Source organism: Melanaphis sacchari, unplaced genomic scaffold (genome assembly GCF_002803265.2).
Source record: "Melanaphis sacchari strain LSU unplaced genomic scaffold, SCAv2.0 Contig12_pilon_pilon, whole genome shotgun sequence".
Lineage (NCBI taxonomy): Eukaryota > Metazoa > Arthropoda > Insecta > Hemiptera > Aphididae > Melanaphis > Melanaphis sacchari.
Genome location: NW_020270527.1, coordinates 2,116,242 through 2,136,292, shown reverse-complemented (window position 1 = coordinate 2,136,292; position 20,051 = coordinate 2,116,242). Strand labels below are relative to the sequence as shown.

Below are 20,051 nucleotides of genomic sequence, written 5' to 3'. Positions count from 1 at the left end.
GCTCCTCTCCAAATAGACAAAGCTCTCCACAAATCGGTACATGTCAACTCCTAGGAGGGCTACAGCCCACCCAAAAATTTGACCTCCATACGCCTATGTGTTTTTATATACGTTTGAATTTCAAAGCTTGACAAAATTATAGTCAAAACCGTGAATCATTGTTTTGTAGGCTATTTTAGACTATTGATTGATAAACGATATCGCATTCAATAATTTAACACGTTTATATAAAACTTAAGAGTCACTTTGTATAAGTTTACGCTACTCAATCAAGAGGGTACAATGGACAGTCGACACTTACTATAATAAGTATACAGAAAAGCGACTTTTCAAGGATTTTTCATTTCAAAAATATATTTGTTTCAACTAATCGAATAAACATATTTTGAGTGCATATTTCTTGTATTTTGAGCACGCGAGCCCGTACACGTTTTCGTTCCACCCAGGACGCGCTCAAATCGTCAGAGGAAAAAGACGCGTTTTATGGACCGTTGGTCGCGCACGGAGCAGTCAGCGTTTCGAAACCGGCCGCGGCGATTCCATTACGACGCACGTCTGCCGCAGCATCGGACGCAACCGCGCTACGGCCCGATCGGCATGCGCGCACTGTCCGCCCCGGAGATACTCGGTGGCCGGCAACCGAGCCAGCAGCGTTCTGTGTGTCGGGGACTGCGGCCCTCCGTCCGAACGACGACCGGACGTCCGGGGGCCACGACGTCGCGCGTCTGTCACGACGCCGGTCGATTGCACGTAATCGAAAAGCGACGGCGTTTCCTGCGCACCACGGCCACGCGTGGCCGACTGCCGCCCGCTGGCCCCATAATAATTGGTGGCCAGGTGCATGTAGTATCGGCCGTACACGCGGTGCGCAGACCGCTGGCCATTGATCCCGCTGTGGTACTCGGTGTCCGGAGACAAGCCGTACAGGTGTCTCACGTTTTTTGCGATATACTAATAGATACAAAATGTATTATTATTATTATAATAATAATACGAACACGCGTTTAGCACTGCAGAGGATTTTCAGTTATTTCATGTTTGTCCATCGGCGTTTAACGCGAGTGATCCGTACATGAAAATAATATTATGTTACGTGCTATTTGTTACAAGGATGAAAGCTCGCTTAAAATAGTATTTTGCATAATCACGTGTTCGCAATATTTATTCGTTATACTAAATGTAAAATATACGTTTGGGTAGATATTAGAGAGATTGCGTTATTTGTTTATTTTTTTTCGATCAAGTAAAGTTATATGCGTCGAACGAGTTTCGGCAATTAAAATATAATAATTTCATCGCGACTGAGGGATATTTACGCGGCAAAGTTCGTAGATATAACTAACCTAACTTATCCTTGTCGTGTCCGGGCCGACAAAAACAATACCACGATAATACAGCACCACTGTTTATATTATATCGCGTTTAATGAGCTATTGGTTTTGTCGAATTAAAAGGAAGCTTACTTCTGCATGAGTGTGTCCAGGAGGGGAGGGGCGTTCAACTAATATCTGATAATATGACGACAAATTATTCAAAATGTATTTTAATGTAGCATAAATTATCATTGTTATATTATTTTTTTTTTTTAATATTAGGTACTATTGAATGATATGACACGATCTGACCTATATATATATATATATTGTATATATACCAAATTAATATCTAGTAAAATAAATACACTTTAAATGCGTTTTTTAAGTTTTTTTTTAAATTAAGTTTTTTATATATCATTTTTTATTTCATATACTTATATTTATGACATTTTATCATATATTTTATTTTTATTTCAAATAATGAACATTGAACACATGTTCTTAGAGCATATTTTAAGTTAGTATTTCTGTGTAAATCGTAAGTACCTGGCACCTAATTATATATTTTGTGATTTTAAGTAGATAGTTACTTATTAGAAGTTTTCAATCCTATAGTTATTAAAAATGTAGATAGTGATTGTATTTTAAAATTAAAGTAATTAAGCACGCGTTATTCGTTATACGGAAATTAATAAAATATTTTAATTTAACGTTATTTAGTACGTAATTCATTATTAATTTAAAAATCAAAATTAAAAAGTACTTATAGTGTAGATAGGTAGTGTGTTAAATTGTATATTAAGTTATAATTTTTTAATTTAATAAGTAGTTGGTATTTTGATAGTTAATAAAAATTATTCACTATAAGTACGTTGCTGTGTTATTCAATTTTAATTTGATTTTTTATTATCATGTAATACCCTTTTACATTTTATAAATTATTAGTTATTAAGAAAGATTAAAATAATGATAATAATATAATATTATAATCTAGTTTATTAACATAAAATACGCATTAATCAGTTAATGTATATTATAATATCAGATATTAATAAATTAATAATATGATAATATTTAATAATACTATACTTAAGAACCTACACATAAAACATAATATCTAACAGGCCCATGGAAGTTGTAGGTAATGCAGTGAATTGCAATTTACCAAATTTAAAAAAATAATACTATTTTAATATTTAATAAATATCAGTCACAAATCACAACTCATGATTTCATATTATATTATAATAAATAATAAATGTAGTACTCATAATACACATTTTACGTAATTTTCATTTTAAGATTTTATAGTATTATTTTTTCATTCAATTTTCTATATAATATTAATTTAGAAGTTTGGAAGTTCTTTGTTGATGAATATGAACGCTTTTTCTTAATCAGCCCCGCTAAAAATACATTTAAGTTATGTTATGTTCATTACGTTATTAATTAAAATAAAACGAATTATTCGACTAACATACCAAAGTACAAAAGTATCTCACATCCCCAAACCAAAATAGTGGTAATACAATAATAATAAACATAAAAATTATACATAAAATTATTTACTTACAGTATTTAGCAAAAACACTGGTTAAATCATAAAAAAATATTTATTGTTCCATGAATATCCATAAAAATTTGCATAAGAAAAGCTGATGTCCCTAGTAGTAAAAGCTTAAGATTAATTAATAATACAATAATTATTTAGGTACATCTTATACAGACATAAAACTTTGACCTACCAAAGTATTTGATGTTTTGGCGGAACCAACGTTAAAATTACTTAGCATAGGGTTAGCTTAAAAAGTACATAATATCTATACCACATTCTGTGCCTATACTACTTAATTATTAACAGTCGCAAAGTTATCGTCTTATCGATAATAATTAAGAGTAAGATATTATTTAGAAAAATAGCACTAATCAGTTTTAAAAGCAGTGTAGCAAATATTCAATTTGACCTTTGACCAATGTAAAACCTGAACACTAGAACTATACCATTGGTATAGAGGTATTGCAGTATCCGAGTAGCAATCTGCAGTAGCTGCTACCTACTTTAGAACCACTGTTGCTGTTATTTCATGCCTTAATTAGTCGATAGGTAATTAATTATTATAAATACACGTAATGAAGCGTTCATAAAAAAGTATTTATATATTTATATTTAACAAAAATTACTTTTAAAAAGTAATTCTCTTACCGAAATTTATAATGAATGGTATTATATAATTATTTAACACAGTAGGTACATAATTATTTGTGAAATATGATAATATTTTAAATTCATGTTTCAAAGCATTAATTACGTGGATAAACTTCATGTGTACTGGACAAATTAAGGGATATAATAATATTGGGAGGAATACATTTGGTTGAATTTCCCCAACATATAACACTTTAGAGCATAACACTGGATGTTATAATATTGTTTATTATGGATGAGCATAATATTTCCTTATATATAAGACACATATATATATATATATTTTCCTACATATTATAGTGGTTTGTCATAAAATAACTATTTAGTGTAATTCTTGTTTTTTTTTGTTATTTTCTTTTACGAGGCTGTATATTTTTAAATTTTTACGTTTTATGTCCAATTGTGTCTTTCATTGTCCTTCCCAATGCATTTTTATACATACACCCAAACGTGTTCACAATTTATTTGCAAGTACATTTTTGATAATATTTCCAAAAGTGTTTTACACCCAATGATATAATACGAGTATATCATTTAAAATTGTATTTACAATATATCTCGTATTTATGTAAATTTAATTGTCACAACTGCTATCAACCCCGTTTACGTCATGAAGTTATTACTAGTCTACGAATAGAATATTATGTACCTATCTTACAATAAGAATGAAGATACGCATTGTTACTAAAGCATTGTAATCGTACCTATACAATGGCTACGGAAATAAAAATTAAACATTAGAAAGACATGTATTTTGATGTAGTCGTCTCGTATTATTTTTACTTAGAATATTATATATCTTGTATTTTAATCTTCACATAAATAACCAAAGTGTGTTACGTTACGTATATTATGAATCATAGTGAGCGTATTGTTGGTCAATTATTAATCTTACTATGTAACATTACATATGACGCATTTTATTATTGGTAATTCGATTGTTTATAAGAAACGGATGAATCTTATAAATTTAAATGATTAATTTATATATTATTACATACTCAACGTACTGTTCATTTTTGATTCAAACATAAATAATACTATAGTCTAGAGAATCTCACAATATAAACTAACTATTGTGTAGCCTGTCTCTAATAGGCCATGAATTAAAACAATAGAGAATATATCAACATAGTAAAATTATCTAATAATGAGTATTTATAAAATTTATAACTTTTTTTTAGAGAATTTTTAATCATGAATAATGAATATATTAAATTTTTAATTTATTGGCAATATAAATTAGCAAATATTTTTTTACTCTTGATTCATGCCTATTAATATAATAAATAAATACTACTTACACCTAAAAATACTAAAATATGATCAATTTTAACCATGAATGGTTTAATAAATACTAATTTTTAAATATTATAGTACCTATTATTTAAAGCATTATTAAAAAAGTTAGAACTTAACATTTTGTAATTTTTAGAATAATTCAATAGAGAAGGTAAGATAATTACAAATAGTAATTACGATTTACGAGTAAGAGTATATGAAAGGTATCAGTCATGTATAAATATATAATAAGTACCTACCTATATAATTATTTACTAGTAATTAACTGCTATCGATATTAAACGTGGCTTAAATAAAGTTAAATCGATAATTACTATGTTTTAGTCCATCCACCGTAATAATACACTATAAAAAATAGTACAGTAGTATCTATGTATATTATTATATTAATTAGTTGCTATATGGATAAATCATTTTTGAAATGTACGTAAAATTTTATGATCTTCTAAGAAGAAATTAATAAAATATATTATAAAATATTAAATATTTGTAAGTACTGATAAAGCAAAAGGTTTCATCCTGAGCTATAAAATAAAGGTAGTATAGTTGTATAGACCAAGTAGTTAGGTAATAAAAGTGATGTCTTTTGTGGGATTAAAATAAATTTTATAAATATTGACCTATATTTTTATTATAATTTACATCTACCTATATATAAATGTTTATGAAATATAACAATACAATTTTCTTGTTAATTATAATAACTTTACCTTGATATGATCAAAGTCTGTAATATGCATAGAAGGTAGCGTTTGACAGTTAATGAAAATTAATTTCTTACCATCAATATTGTTCTCCTTGAAAATTATCTGTAATTCAATCACAATGATATACTCGTAAATGAATGCATTGCATCTTAATGAATTCTGATTTGATTTTAAATTTACATAAGTATTATGGATGTTCATAAAATTTGTAAATTCATATAATAAAAATAATAATAAAGATAAAGACAATAGCCAAAGACATAAAGTGGATGCATATTACGTAACATATTAGTGATTAATAAATAATAAAGATGTATTAGCTAATAAGACTTCAATAGCAAACAGTATCCTCCTACACAATAACACGTACACAAAAATATAAGAAAATTTTTTTCATTCTACAATCAATAATGATAAGTGATAATTATTAATAATGAACTTTTGCATTACTTAGAATTTGAAAATTATGTGAATACTGTCGCAACTATAAAATTTTTGATAATTAAAACATGTTAATGAATATAGCCATGTACTCATATATTTTTCTTATCTAATAAAGTAAAATTTGATTAGGGCCGTTGGATTTTTTTTTTTAATTTGTTTATATGTTAAAAATAATTATTCGAAGCAAATAAATCGTTGAAAAATAATCGATTATTAGATTTCATTTTGTTGGGAAGATCTTTCGAAAGCTAATTTATAAGTTCCAATCAACTAAGAATGTCAACAATCCGATATTGCATCTCTAGTGTCTAAATGCGTTTAATGCTATACATTGATAAAACATGTGTCATATTCATGTATACATTTTTTTAAATTATTTTTATTTAAGCTAAGAATTTTAATTTACTTAATGCGTTGTCGCAATTACTCACTACGTATTGAGGCAATTTTAACCCATACTGTACCCAATTTATGACATTTGATACTGACCACGACCAACTAATCGGTTCTTTTAGTTTGTTTACGGCGTTTCCAGCTATTTCAAATAATGAATCAGGAAAATAAATACTCCTGTAATATAACTATTATATAAGATTTGTTCAATTATAGTTTATAATCGATTTTTGTTTCAGATGTTTTATTGTCCAGTAGATATTATATATACCTAATTATTCTTTATGGGATGTAATTAAGATAAATATCACACAGCAATACAATTATAAATTAAAATACAAATCTAGTGGTTTGCAAGAATTAAAAATGTAATTGTTCATAGTATTATATAAGTATAATATAACTTATACAGTTTATACCTACAATTCTTCACACAGTTATAATTGCCATGATGTAAAATTACATTCTCTAGTTAAACATTTCATTTATTATGAATAGACAATAGCAATATATTATTTTAAACTAAGCGAGTATTGATATTTCTAATTTCTAAAAATTAAAATAGTTTAAAGTATTAAAGTTTTGAAAAAAATATATTTTGCATAGTTACCAGGTAAAAAATAATAGTAATTATAATATAGTTTAATTAAAATTTAACTTTAGTATGTGCATAGGGACGAAGAGCATTCATTTAGACATATGCATAAACATAAAATGATATTTTTTCTATTTATTTTAATTAAAAAACAATTAACTTAAACTTTTATAAAACAGATAAGGAAATAATTTTTAAAATTTCACCAACTCTATAAATGTCTTAGGGATACGTATTGATCAGTTTAAGTTGAAAATAAATTTACAAAATAAATTAGTAACTTATTAAGTAAATAATTTTTCATTTCAAATTTAGTGGACGTCCTAAGTGATATATTATGGAATAAAAATTACTTTATAGTTTATAAGTATTAGACTAATTTAAACAATTTAAAATTAAAAATAAATCATTTATCAAAATACTTTAAGTTTTATGATTTGGAATAAACTAATTTAAAACACTTACATTATATTATTGTAGTTTAAATAATATCAGGAATTAATTTTTGTTTTTAAATTAAATAATACCATGTATAAATATAAATATTAATAGTTAAATAAATAATCATTTAAAAATTATATTGATATTTTATTATTTTTACCATGGTAATGTAGTTTTAATAAAAAAATCATATCTCACAGTTTAACATCTGTTTAAGTTGCTAAACTAAGTTGCACATGTAAAATTATTAAACTTGTAGAAAATAGTATGACAATAAACAAGTAGGTTTATATGAGAAAACATTAAGTAACAACAATTTGAAGGTAGTATACTGCTGAAAATATTAGTGGTTAAATTTTAGCAGATGTGTGTAATTGTGTGACTAAAAACATCATGTGGAATCAGGATTCATTTAAATCGACTTGGTATTTAACAATCAATGTAAATGTTTTATAAAAAAAAAAAAAATATATTAAAATAATGTATTATGAGATACTTTTGGAACTTAAAAAATTTGACATTATTGTATTAAAGGCTATAGGTTAACTGTTTGGTATATTCCTAATATTGTTGAGTAATAAATCAGTGAATATATAGGTAGCTCGAATGTGTAAAGGTCACTATTACAAATGATCTACTCAATATTTAGGAAGTAATCGAAATTAGAGTGTCTTACACGATTTATTAGATTGTCAGTAGTTAAAATTGGTGACGTTTTCGAAAAGGATTTTATTAAAATTGTACACAATAAGAACAAAAAACTGTGTTAAAACAAGAAAATAATATATTTTTCCATTAAGTTGAAGATCAGTTTGAACAATGTTCAACATGAACGTAGACGACAGTATATTATAAATTCGTAAAGTATAGCTATATTATATAATACATACAGGTATAAAAATCGATTTTTCAAGTCGTAAATAACACTTTGGTGGTGAAAATTCTTAGATATTTACTATTTATGCTGAATTCTAAAATTTAAAAATCGTATTTATTTGTCAAACAGGATTTATCACATAGAAAATATCTCAGTATTGTAATTTAAAAAAAGATACGTGACACGTGCTTGTGTCACATTTAACCTGTGAAGAGATCTGATGACATTTTAAGTCAATATCAGCTCATTCGAAACAGTTGTATATAATACATAAAATAACAATTTTATTGTTCAACCAAAGGTAATAATTGTAAGTAAAACAATTCAACAGTATCGTTACTACAATAACGATTTATCAAGTTGAAAATTTTCAATAATGATTTGGAAAGTTTGGAAATTGGAAATTTGCTAGTGTGTGATTCAACTTAGAAAACTAATTGTTGATACATTAAACAACAATAGATATTTGGTTCATAGCAGTCATAACAGCATTTTCAAGGTTTATCTGAAAGTAATTTAATAGCTTATTCGTGTCAAGTAATGTTTTTATTTTATGTCGATTAATATTTTATATACTATTTATTATTATCTGCGGCTGTTTCTATACTATTAATTATATTTTTTATGCCCAACACTGAAATAGAGAGAATTGCATATGCTAAAAATTCATAGGCATTCTAAATTTCGCCGTTATAATCTCATAAGCACTAAAACAATCGCAGTACACCAACTACTACCTACATATGCATACGATTTACTTCATTCTTGAAGGTTCGAGAGTATAATATAAACATGATTTGTGTTGAATATTTTAACTTAAAATTATACAAAATAAGCATAATTTTTTTGTTCTAAAGCAATATTGGACTTTCACTAAGAATAAAATATCTCAACAACTCGGAAAAAATAGTAAAAGTGTTAATATCCTAAACGCGACTGAATATCAGCTTGCGCGTGATCAATAGGCTTGGAAAATAAGAAACAATATAATACCTACCTATATATATATATTTATTTACCTACAACATAACACCACAAACACGAACATCAATAAACAATTGCTTTCGAAACTTGCAAAAACGCTTTGCACCTTGCCCAATAATCAACACAGTATAATAACGATGAGATCGGTTGGTCTCAGAGTAATTTTCATTTTATTTATTCATCTACTTATTTTTTTTTTTACGAAGAATTGACCGGCAATATCCCGGCCGTTGTAGTAGTTGGTGCAGGTGTATAATATGTTCACAAACAATCCAGTTGATATGTGCCAGAGTTGCCCAACCACGGAGATCTAAAGTCGTTTTACACCACACTATTTGCGTAGGTATCATCACTAGACCGTGAATATTCGCGCAATATCCCATCGGCTTGCTTATTGCTTCGCGCTATGTTATTTTTTTCTCACCACCGCCTCCTATTGTGGTATATTGTATGCCTACTGCGATAATAATATAATAATAACATATCAGTTGTATTTAGACGAATTCACCATTTTCGTAACACTGAACGAGAAATAATTTAATACTGTAATTCATGTTATTGCTGTTGCCATGTACTGTATAGGTAATTAATATATTGTAGGTATAATGAGTAAAATACAATCGCCTTATTTGATAATCAATAAAATTTTATGAATAAAAATTTTTTTTGTTTTTTTTTTTGTTTTAGTTTGATCTGATTTAAATTTTATTCTTCTATCTGTCACACAACCACAGTGTCGTTAATCAGAAAATTTACCTATAATGTGATATGAATTATAGTTGATAAGTAAGTCCAAAATCAATACGGACAGTATCAATGATAGCATAGAAAATAAACAACAACCAAAAATATTATAACTAAATGTTCAGTATTTAATTTATAATGATACTTATATTTTTTCTTATAATTCTAAAGTGGTTGATATTATTTGTTTAAATTATGATATACAATTAGTTTGGTCTGACATTAATTTTCTACCTCATGAGACTATAATGTAGTAATACGAAAAAAAATAATGATAATAATAATAATAATGTAGTTTACTAAGTTAATAATAATATACGATCCTTGGTTTTCATATTTATATGACAATTTTACTAATTTAAAAAAATTATTGTTTTATATTATAATATATTATGTATTATATCAATAATCATGTTTTTCCTAAATTTTGATCGTGGGCACGCATCTGCACAGTTGTTGGAGTATGATATGTACGATTACGAGGACAATATTATGCGTCACATCGTATTAATACATATTAATATGGTTTTATATATATATATTAATTTTTAATACAAACCACATATAGTTTCTTCATATTTTTCTTATCTATATCTAAACAAGTATTATACCAAATTTCCAAAAAATGTAGGTACATGCAGTAAATTAGGAAAAAATTAGAAGAGAGATCAAAAGTGTAAAAAAAATGAACTTATCAGAATATTTAAATGTAATTTTTGACTAGAGTATAATTAAAAGGGATACGCATAAATATTTTATTTTTTTTAAAAGAGAGATTTCACCCTTTTTCATGTAACCCCTCAATTCAAGAACTGGGTACGTGGGAACGAAAATTCCATTTTTGGATCAAAGAGTTCCAGATCCGGGTCAGGGATTACTAGATTTGCGTGACGACATGCGACTTTAACACCAAGATGATGTTATGTTTATTTTATTAACTGCAATTTATAAATTTCGTAGGAGATTGATTTATTGGTGTTGTAAATAGTTCTAAAAAACCACAAATTAGTGTTGCAGGTTTTCAGTTTTAAATTATGTTTTTACATTACTTTTACTTGGTTATATATAATAATTATACATTGAAAAGCTGATGTGTGTGAATATTTTGTTTCTTTCAAAAATCGGTTTAATAAAATATGGTTGTCGATAGTCATATTTTTTTAAGAAAAAAAATAATAAAAAAGCGTGGAATTTTCACTTTTAAATATATACTACTTAACATTAAAGTTTTCAATGTTATTGAAATTAATTTTATGTAAAAATAAGCTGAATTGAGACTTGACTGTACGAATTATTGTTTTAGTAGATTAAATATTATTTATTATAGTATGTAGTATAATATTTAAATATTAAATATCATATAAATAATATGTATAGGTATTTAATATGGTATAGAGATATTTTATGATTTTTTTTTTTAAGTCAAACATACGAGTATTAATTGTGTAGTGCAGACCACTTAAAAACCATATGGTAAGTCATATCAATATATAAACACATATTATATTGTATATTCATTATATATAAGTACTTACTACATGAGTACTTAACACATTTTAACATTTAGGTAGGAAAACTACCTGTTATAGGTAGTCAACGATTGGTATTCAACAGGTTACTGACTAGTAGACTATGGGCACCCGAGTGCTAGGCGAAAGGTTTTTATTATATAATGTATAGTGTGATTCGCTTCTATTTTCCCTTTTTTAATGAACTTATTTAAATTCTTGGAGTTAACCGTAGTAATGTGTATATTATATTTTATGAGTTTCATAGTAAATTGTTAAATAGATAATTTTTTTAAAATTTTGACATATCTAAATTAAAATTTGAATGAATAGTTTCTAAGTTATTATAATGTATATATTAATAGTATATTAAAATTATAAAATATATTAGATAATAGTTGATCTAATACTTATTAGATTCAGTTAATGTTTAGTGTAAACCAATTATTAAATATTAATTGATCAGTGTTAATTACTTTAATTTTGCTTGAGATATATCTTCTGAATGAGATTAAGCAGGCTTGGTAAATTACACTGTGTACTGTATGGTTTATAGTATCTACGAATAAAGCATTCATGGAGTTGGAGGCGAATTGTAATAATTTTACTTCTCAACCAAATGTGATCGTTTAATGTTTTAATCAAACGCAGAACAGTGATTTTTATAACGCTCTTCAGCAAATCTCAGTGTTATTGATCGAGAAAAGTAAAAACGTAACCTACTTCATAATACTTAACAATAGATTACTACGTTATGTACAGTTTTTGAATAGTGTTCTTGGCTGCACTACGAGATAGTTTAAGTTAGACCGTTGGCAGTGTTTATAATTTATCAAAGGGTGCAGGGGTACATGTCTTCGAAGGTCATGTTTTCGAATGACAAGTGTTAGAAAAGTTATTTGTTCGAAAAGTCGTATAATAATATAATAATAATATATCAAATATCATGAGTTATAGCATGAGAACATATGAGTTGGAACTAGTCTATTTGCGTTACTCAGGAGACACCACATGGAATTTGATCAGAATATTTTCCAAAAATTGTTTTTTTGTTATGTTTAGGTATATATTAGATTAATTTAAAAAAATAAAAATATTATTGGTCTACCAGTTAAGGTTGCACGGGTAATTGTTCAACGTCTAATGTAGTGATTCCGATATAGTCGAATATCGCCCCGTCGTGACTGTTGACCCTTATCAGGCAAAGAAGGGTAATTGAACTTCGGCTAATCTTTCGAATTTTGATATAGTCGATTTAGGTGAATATCATTGCATCATAGGGGGCCGTTGACAAAATTTTTTTTGTTTTATTTTTATTAATTTTTAAAATATTAGATAGCTATTTTTAATTAAAATAAATAATTTTCGTACATATGACTTTTCGAACATATATCTATTCCAATAAATAATTTTTCGATTACATTACTATTGGAACAAATAACTTTTCTAATACTTGTCATTAGAAAACATGACCCGTTCCGTTTTTCAAGTCCCGTACTGAAAATTAATACAATTAAAATAAAATTATTTTTGCAATACCTATATAATATAATGTCTAAATAATACTCTTATGGAACGGAGTACACATTATACATATTTTATAGTATTATACTCATTTATTGCGTACACATTTTAGGCCAATTGGTTGCATCTATAACGCTGTTTCATTTTTTTCTTATTCGTCACCTGGCGATAGATTAAGTCACCATCGACCCCGTGGCCGCCCTCACTTGTTTGAACGTCGTTTTCGGGTCGCTGAGGTCGAACACGAGTAGGTACATAATATTATGACGATGCTATTATTGACGAACTATTATTGCCATTAAAATAATTATTCATCACTCGCTTGTTAAGATATTGGTGGTGATTGACATTGTCTGCACACATTAAACGTAAGTATGTACGATGTACCTAAGACAAAACTGATATTGTATAATTACTTATACAAACGAGCCACGAGCGGTTTTTTGTTAATCATAATATCATGACGTATCCAACACACGTGCGTTTGATTTTTATTTGTTTCATTATAATTTATTTTAATATGCCATTCAATTATTGGATATATTTTAGAGTAGGTTATATTATTTGGACGTGGTTGTGGAGTTTTTATTGTTTCTTGTGTAACAAATTTCATCAAGACTATTTATACGTTCTTCGATAAATTTAATGCGATTGGTGATGTTGATGTACGAGTATATGGATATGTTATATGTGTTATATGACGATATATAAGAACATAATATGTATGATGTTAAATACACCTTATTTTATCGCAATGTTTATTGCGGTAGTAAGTGTTATTTTAGTATTAAGTATTTGTTGGGCTTAATATTAATCTACCCATAAGTACGAAATTATAGTTTAGTTCAGATCACCAAAATGGTTTAGGAAGTAAAAGTATTTTATTAATTATTCGAAATAAGTTAGCTAATATTTTGTAGGTACTTATATCATATATATAAATATGTAATTATTACTTTGTATACGAAAACAAATGATCATTAGATACTTATATAAATGTGAGAACGATAGAAACTGAATAATTTGTTTTTGATTTCATTATGTAAAACAATTCATAAGAATGGTATACGTATAATAAGTAATCTTGTAAATAATTTCCTCATATCTATAAATATCAACGTCTATTTCTCATAGTTAAGGTATTTAATTCGTTAATATTTATTATATTTTTTATGTCAAAATAATGGGCTCTTTAAAAGGTATTAATAATTAACAAATAATGTATTAAGTATGCAATGTTTTTATATTTGTATTTAACAAAAATTTGAATTTATTTATAACTAATTATGTCATGATGACAATCTGCGATAATTTTATTGTTAACGTTATACATAAACGTATTAAATAATAGTAATAAAATGTATGGAATTAAACTGATTCAGCATTATTGAAAATTTTAAAGTATATTTAAATTTACTAATAAACTATTTTTGATTCTAAATAAAATATTTAGTTGGTCTAGTTTAAAAATAAAGTAAAACTAATTGAAGTTTTCGTTAAATATTTATAATTTTTTTTTAAAGATCATTATAATTAAATATTTATTTATTTAATGACGATTTCTTATAATTAAATTACAATTTGTTTTTCCAAAAATTTAGTGATTTTATTTTATTTTATTTTTAGAAGTTAATTTTAAATATTTCAATATTTTCTTCAAACGTCTGTCCAAATGATCTTTTTAAAAATGGTTGCCAAATTGCAATGATTTGTTAAAATATCGTATTACCTGATACCTCAATCTTTATTTTTCGTTCAAATTATATTAAATCATGATATGTATATACTATATACGTATACATATATTATTATAATAAATTATATTAATATAATATGATTTTACTTTAATCAATGAGGATCGATTATAAAAGTTTGATTACATAATTTCAATTACAGATATATAGCGATAGTTATGTGAATTATTAAGATAAGAATAATATTAATAGTTAATTAAAAACCGAATTTCTTACAGAATCTTATTTTAAAATACGCAATAAAATATTTGTAAAATAATAAATATAAAATAGTAATATTTCAGGTTACTAAAAGATGTAATTTTTATTTATTAGTTTTAATTAATCGTAAATATTGTTTAACATAATTTATTTTAAGATTCTTGAAATTTTTCATTTAAGTTTTTTTCATTAAAATTTACTGGAAAAAATTAAGTTGACCGAAAAATTACATAATTTTTTTTATGGTGCTTAAATTTTAGCGATTTTTGAAATTTAAACATTTATGTATATTGTATATTGTATAATAATGATTTTTGTTATTATTAATAAATATTGATCTTACAAAGAATTACTTTTATAACTTAAATTATAATTTTTTATAAATAATTAAATTTTCAAAATATTTATGTTTATTTTGTAAGTATTTAAATTTATTGATATTTTTAAAAATTAAATTTTGATAAAAATCTTATTTGTCGTAATAAAACTTAAAAAGCTTAAAAATATTAACAAAATACATAATAGTTATAATATTATATTTATGTAGGTAGTGGATACCTACACAAAAATGCATATATTTATGTACGTTTTCTAGTAAATGATTTTCGTGAAGACCATACTATAATATTATGCATATTATTTACAATTATTTAAATTTGTTTGGTCATTCTTTCAGCAAAACCGGTGTATACGTAAAGCTATTGCGGAGATGGACCGAAGAAAGAGTTCCGTATCCGAGAATATACAGTATGGAACATAGTATCGGCCTTTCACTTAAATGTCTCATTTCTTATATAATTATTATCGTTGCGGATAATCTTAACCTTTTCCCCATGACATCAAACAATGAATCGTAAAATAACATTCCGACGTTATTCTCTTGTGTACAGGGTAATAATAATTACTTCTAATCACCGGTGCTGCGCTCACAGTGGATGAAACACCATAATTTTTTTTCCGACCATCAATCAGCTGCCAGATTTTAAACTACTTCAAACACTTCAGCTCCGGTTGACCGTACATAATATAATATCTTAGGGTGTTGGGAAATACCGTTCTTGGTGATTTGTCGAGTATAATTTCATATGTCTAGATGTTATAACTTATAATACGTTGAGTGATTAACGATAAATGATGAAATATTTCTTGTTAAATATACATGTGTAATGTATATATTACATGCTTCAAAAACCATCTCAATTAAAGCAATATAGATAATTGTTTTTCCATTAAGTCAGTTTAATGTTTCAAAAATTGTTTGAACTCATACTTTTTAGAATGGTATAATATTAGATATTGAATATATTTTGTGTACGGTTATGGGATTAAAATTATCAAAATCCTATGATTGAGAATTTATAGAGAAAATTAAAACTTGTATGCATACTGATCAAATATATCAATATTTAACTTATATTATAACCATTAGTTAATTAAATGATAAAAATATTATAGGTGAATTTAAGATTTGATGATAATTCTATTATATTATGAAAGTCTAATTCAAATTATACACTAATTTCAACCGTTAGTAGATTTAGATTAGGTTTTAAATTTATGTGAAATAAAATATACTATCATAATAATTGTATATATTAACTTTTTTGAACGAATATTCCTTAAAGGTATATTTCCAAAATATTTATTTTTAATTTCTAGTACCTAACATTCTTTGAAGAATATTCGTAGTAACATTCGTGACACATTGTACAACACTCGGTAAAATGTAGGTATTAAGTATTACATTTAAAATATACCATTCCTTTAATATAATACATAAAAAGTGTTTGCATTTTTTATGCTGAAATCATACAAAATAAATATATTTAAATTGGAGTTTTTTTTTATATTATGTGAAATGCATTAAATAATGTATTATGAGTAATATTACAAGTACCTAATTTGATTTTTTTGCGCAATAAATAATAATTGCTTTTAAATAAAAAAAAAAAAAAAGAAAACCGAATATGATATAGAAAACGATTTTTTTAAATTTTAAAACTTTTTTATAAATAACGTAGGAAGTTTTAAATGCTAAAATTCATGTAGCGTTCATTGTTACATCATATATTATAATAACGTGTTCCTTGGCTAAAAAAAAATAAATAAAACCATTTACCACTTGCTATTATTCAAATTATTATTTAATTTTATTGTGTGTTTATAATTCAATAATAATTTAAAATTTATGATTTCTATAAAATACGTTTAATTGATTAATTGTATGTATAATATAGGGTTTACATTAGTGTTAAGACTTAGTAATAATGTGGTATAAGGTCAAGTAAAATATAATTATGAATAAAAAAATTTTAAGAGTAGATATACTAATTTTTGTTGTAAAAATAAATAAATATGTTTATTATCTATTTTTACAATCTATACAATATTGTATAATCAGTGATATAATGACATTTTATATTTGTTAACAGCAAATAAAACGCATACCTATACTCCTGTTAATGGAAAGGCATTTAAAAACATCAAACGACTTCATTAAAGAATTACTATTTAATATTTATTATTCGATTATAACTCTGGACTTAATTTATTTTAAGTTTTTTACAGAGTATTTTACTATTTTATAGAGCGAAAAGAGGGAATAAAAACAATATTTACCTACGATATTTTGTTTAAAACTTATTTGCTCAAATGGGATTTATTTGAAGGCCATAACCTTAGATTATTTTAAAACCAACATTTTCAATTGAAAAATTTTTCAGAGTCAATTTTTAAGTCTATAATTAGTACAATGTTTATCCTTTAACCTTATGGAAATATTCCAAATCTAAAAATCGTGTCACTCGAAATAACCAAATAATTATATTTTTATTTGATCACGATATTTATTTCGTCCACTAATTTGATCCAGTATTACTTGGCATTGGAGTTAAATATTTATTTAGATAGTAAGATACATGTAGTGTAATGTAAAGACGAGAACAGAAAATACGCATATTATATTATCATAGGATGGAAAATGGTGATTTAAGGAATGTTAAATTAATTTTATTGGTGATTTCGTTTAAATTGTCTAACATTTAACGACATTTTGATTAAGTTTATAAGCTTATTCTGGGTTATGTGTTTTCTAAGCGTTTTAAAATTGAAAATATATTTAAAGATAATAATATATAGATGATAATATATGTATAATAAATGTGTAATCTAAAATTATTCTGGTAAATTGTTTGTTATTGTGTCATAAAAAAATACATTTACATGCATGAAAATGAATACTACTAATAAACTTTACTGTAAAGGATTAATTGCTTAAGCAATTATTAATATTAAATTATACACATTAAAAATAAAAATAAAATAATTTCGATATTTAAAAAAATTACGTTTTCTGAATGGCACTATTTTTTGTAAATACTAAAGAGCCACGATACACTCGCATTAAGTGTTTCAGATGTCGGATAGGTACTCATCCATCTAGTAGTGTAGCGAACTGAAAAATTTTCAAAGGCAAAGAAATATATACCAAGCACCCACCCACTACTATAGATAAAAAAAATGGGGGGATAGTTAACATAAATCGACATAATTAATACATAATAATATCATACAACCAATTATATTTCTGATCAGTATATCGGCTATTTATTGAGTATTATATTAAATTTACAATTATAGGGCCCAATAATCATCACCCCTCCGCGGCTCCGCCTATTTAAGAAAAATATTAGAAGCAATTGCTTCTGAAATTATCGTTTGCTATGCCGCAGCATTCGCTGCTCACCTAGAAACATAATAATTATGTGTAAAGTACAGTTCGGCCCATTTTTCATGTTGCAATGAACATGAAAAAAAAAGAAACATAATAGTGAAGTATTGTCATAAATAAGTAATAATAAATCATCATACCTACTTGAAAAACCGTTTCTTAAAATTTTCTCAACGGTTTTGTATAGGTATTTTTTAGCGACTTTGGGAAATTCATGATACAAACAAAACTAAACCATTGGTTTATTAACTATTGATATTATCTCTTCGTTAATCAGCTTAGTGTTCACGAACCTTTTGGATCACTATTATAAAAAAAAAATAATATAATTATAAATGTATATAATTATACTTTTTACATCACTTCACTATCAGAATTTAAAATTATACACTCCCATCGTGTTACATTTAGTTATTAGTGTTATTATTTATATTTGATGTTGTGGCCAAAAAACACTTCCGGAGTCCATCGTTATGCTCGTCCCATTGTGACGGGAAAAAATAAATTATAAATTCATTATGAGTGGCCAATTGTGATAAAAAGTTTTTGGTATAATTTCTATTATTTATAATCTATGATCTTGATCTATCTATTCTAATTTAAATTATTTCTAACTATTATTATTATATCTGTATTTGGTACCTAGTTATAGATATGTTAAGTATTAGGTTAATAGGTATGAAGGTATTGAAAATATTTGTGCATATAAGATTACCGTCAACACTATTAAACAATGTGTGCCTAATGTTTATTATAGTGTCGTCTACACTGAAATACTAAATAATAAATTATACACATTTGGTGCCAAAAACGAGTGGTTTTTATGAAAATGTTATCTCTTTACATATTGTAAATTAATGTGGATAGCTCATGCATATTATCAACGATATAAAATATGCGGAATCTGTGTACTGGAAAAAACGTTAAGATGGGAGATTATAAGTAGAAATGCAGTAATTTATTATGTGTATTATTTGCAGTTGCGCATTTTATTGCAATTTATGTAATATTGTAAAGAGTTATAATAATTTTAAAATTATATGTATACATAATGTATATTATAATTTATATTATGTTTAAAAAATAAAAATTTATTTGTCGAGTATTTGAAATCTGGTATTGTCCACCTATTTTCAAATATAAATATTTCAGCGTCAGTCGTTTTTTTTTATTTTTTATTTTTATTTTTATAAGAAATATACAATCTGTACCCTGAGGCACAATAAGAATATGGGCTGATTTACAATGGCATGAAGGAGTTTTTGGAAGAAGCCACCTAGTAGTGACACTTCCTATTGACTTTTTTTTTAACTATTTTTTAATAT

At 25.8% G+C, this 20,051-nt stretch overlaps 1 protein-coding gene across 1 annotated transcript; it reads right to left on the bottom strand.

The window, feature by feature from the left end:
* Positions 1-510: 510 nt before the first annotated feature.
* Positions 511-6,538, bottom strand: LOC112591266 (the record flags this gene model as incomplete). Its single annotated transcript, XM_025335033.1, has 3 exons — positions 511-951; positions 5,535-5,633; positions 6,407-6,538. Coding segments are annotated over 3 exons (672 nt in total), but the record flags the coding sequence as incomplete, so codon positions are not given.
* Between the last annotated feature and the right edge of the window lie 13,513 nt (positions 6,539-20,051).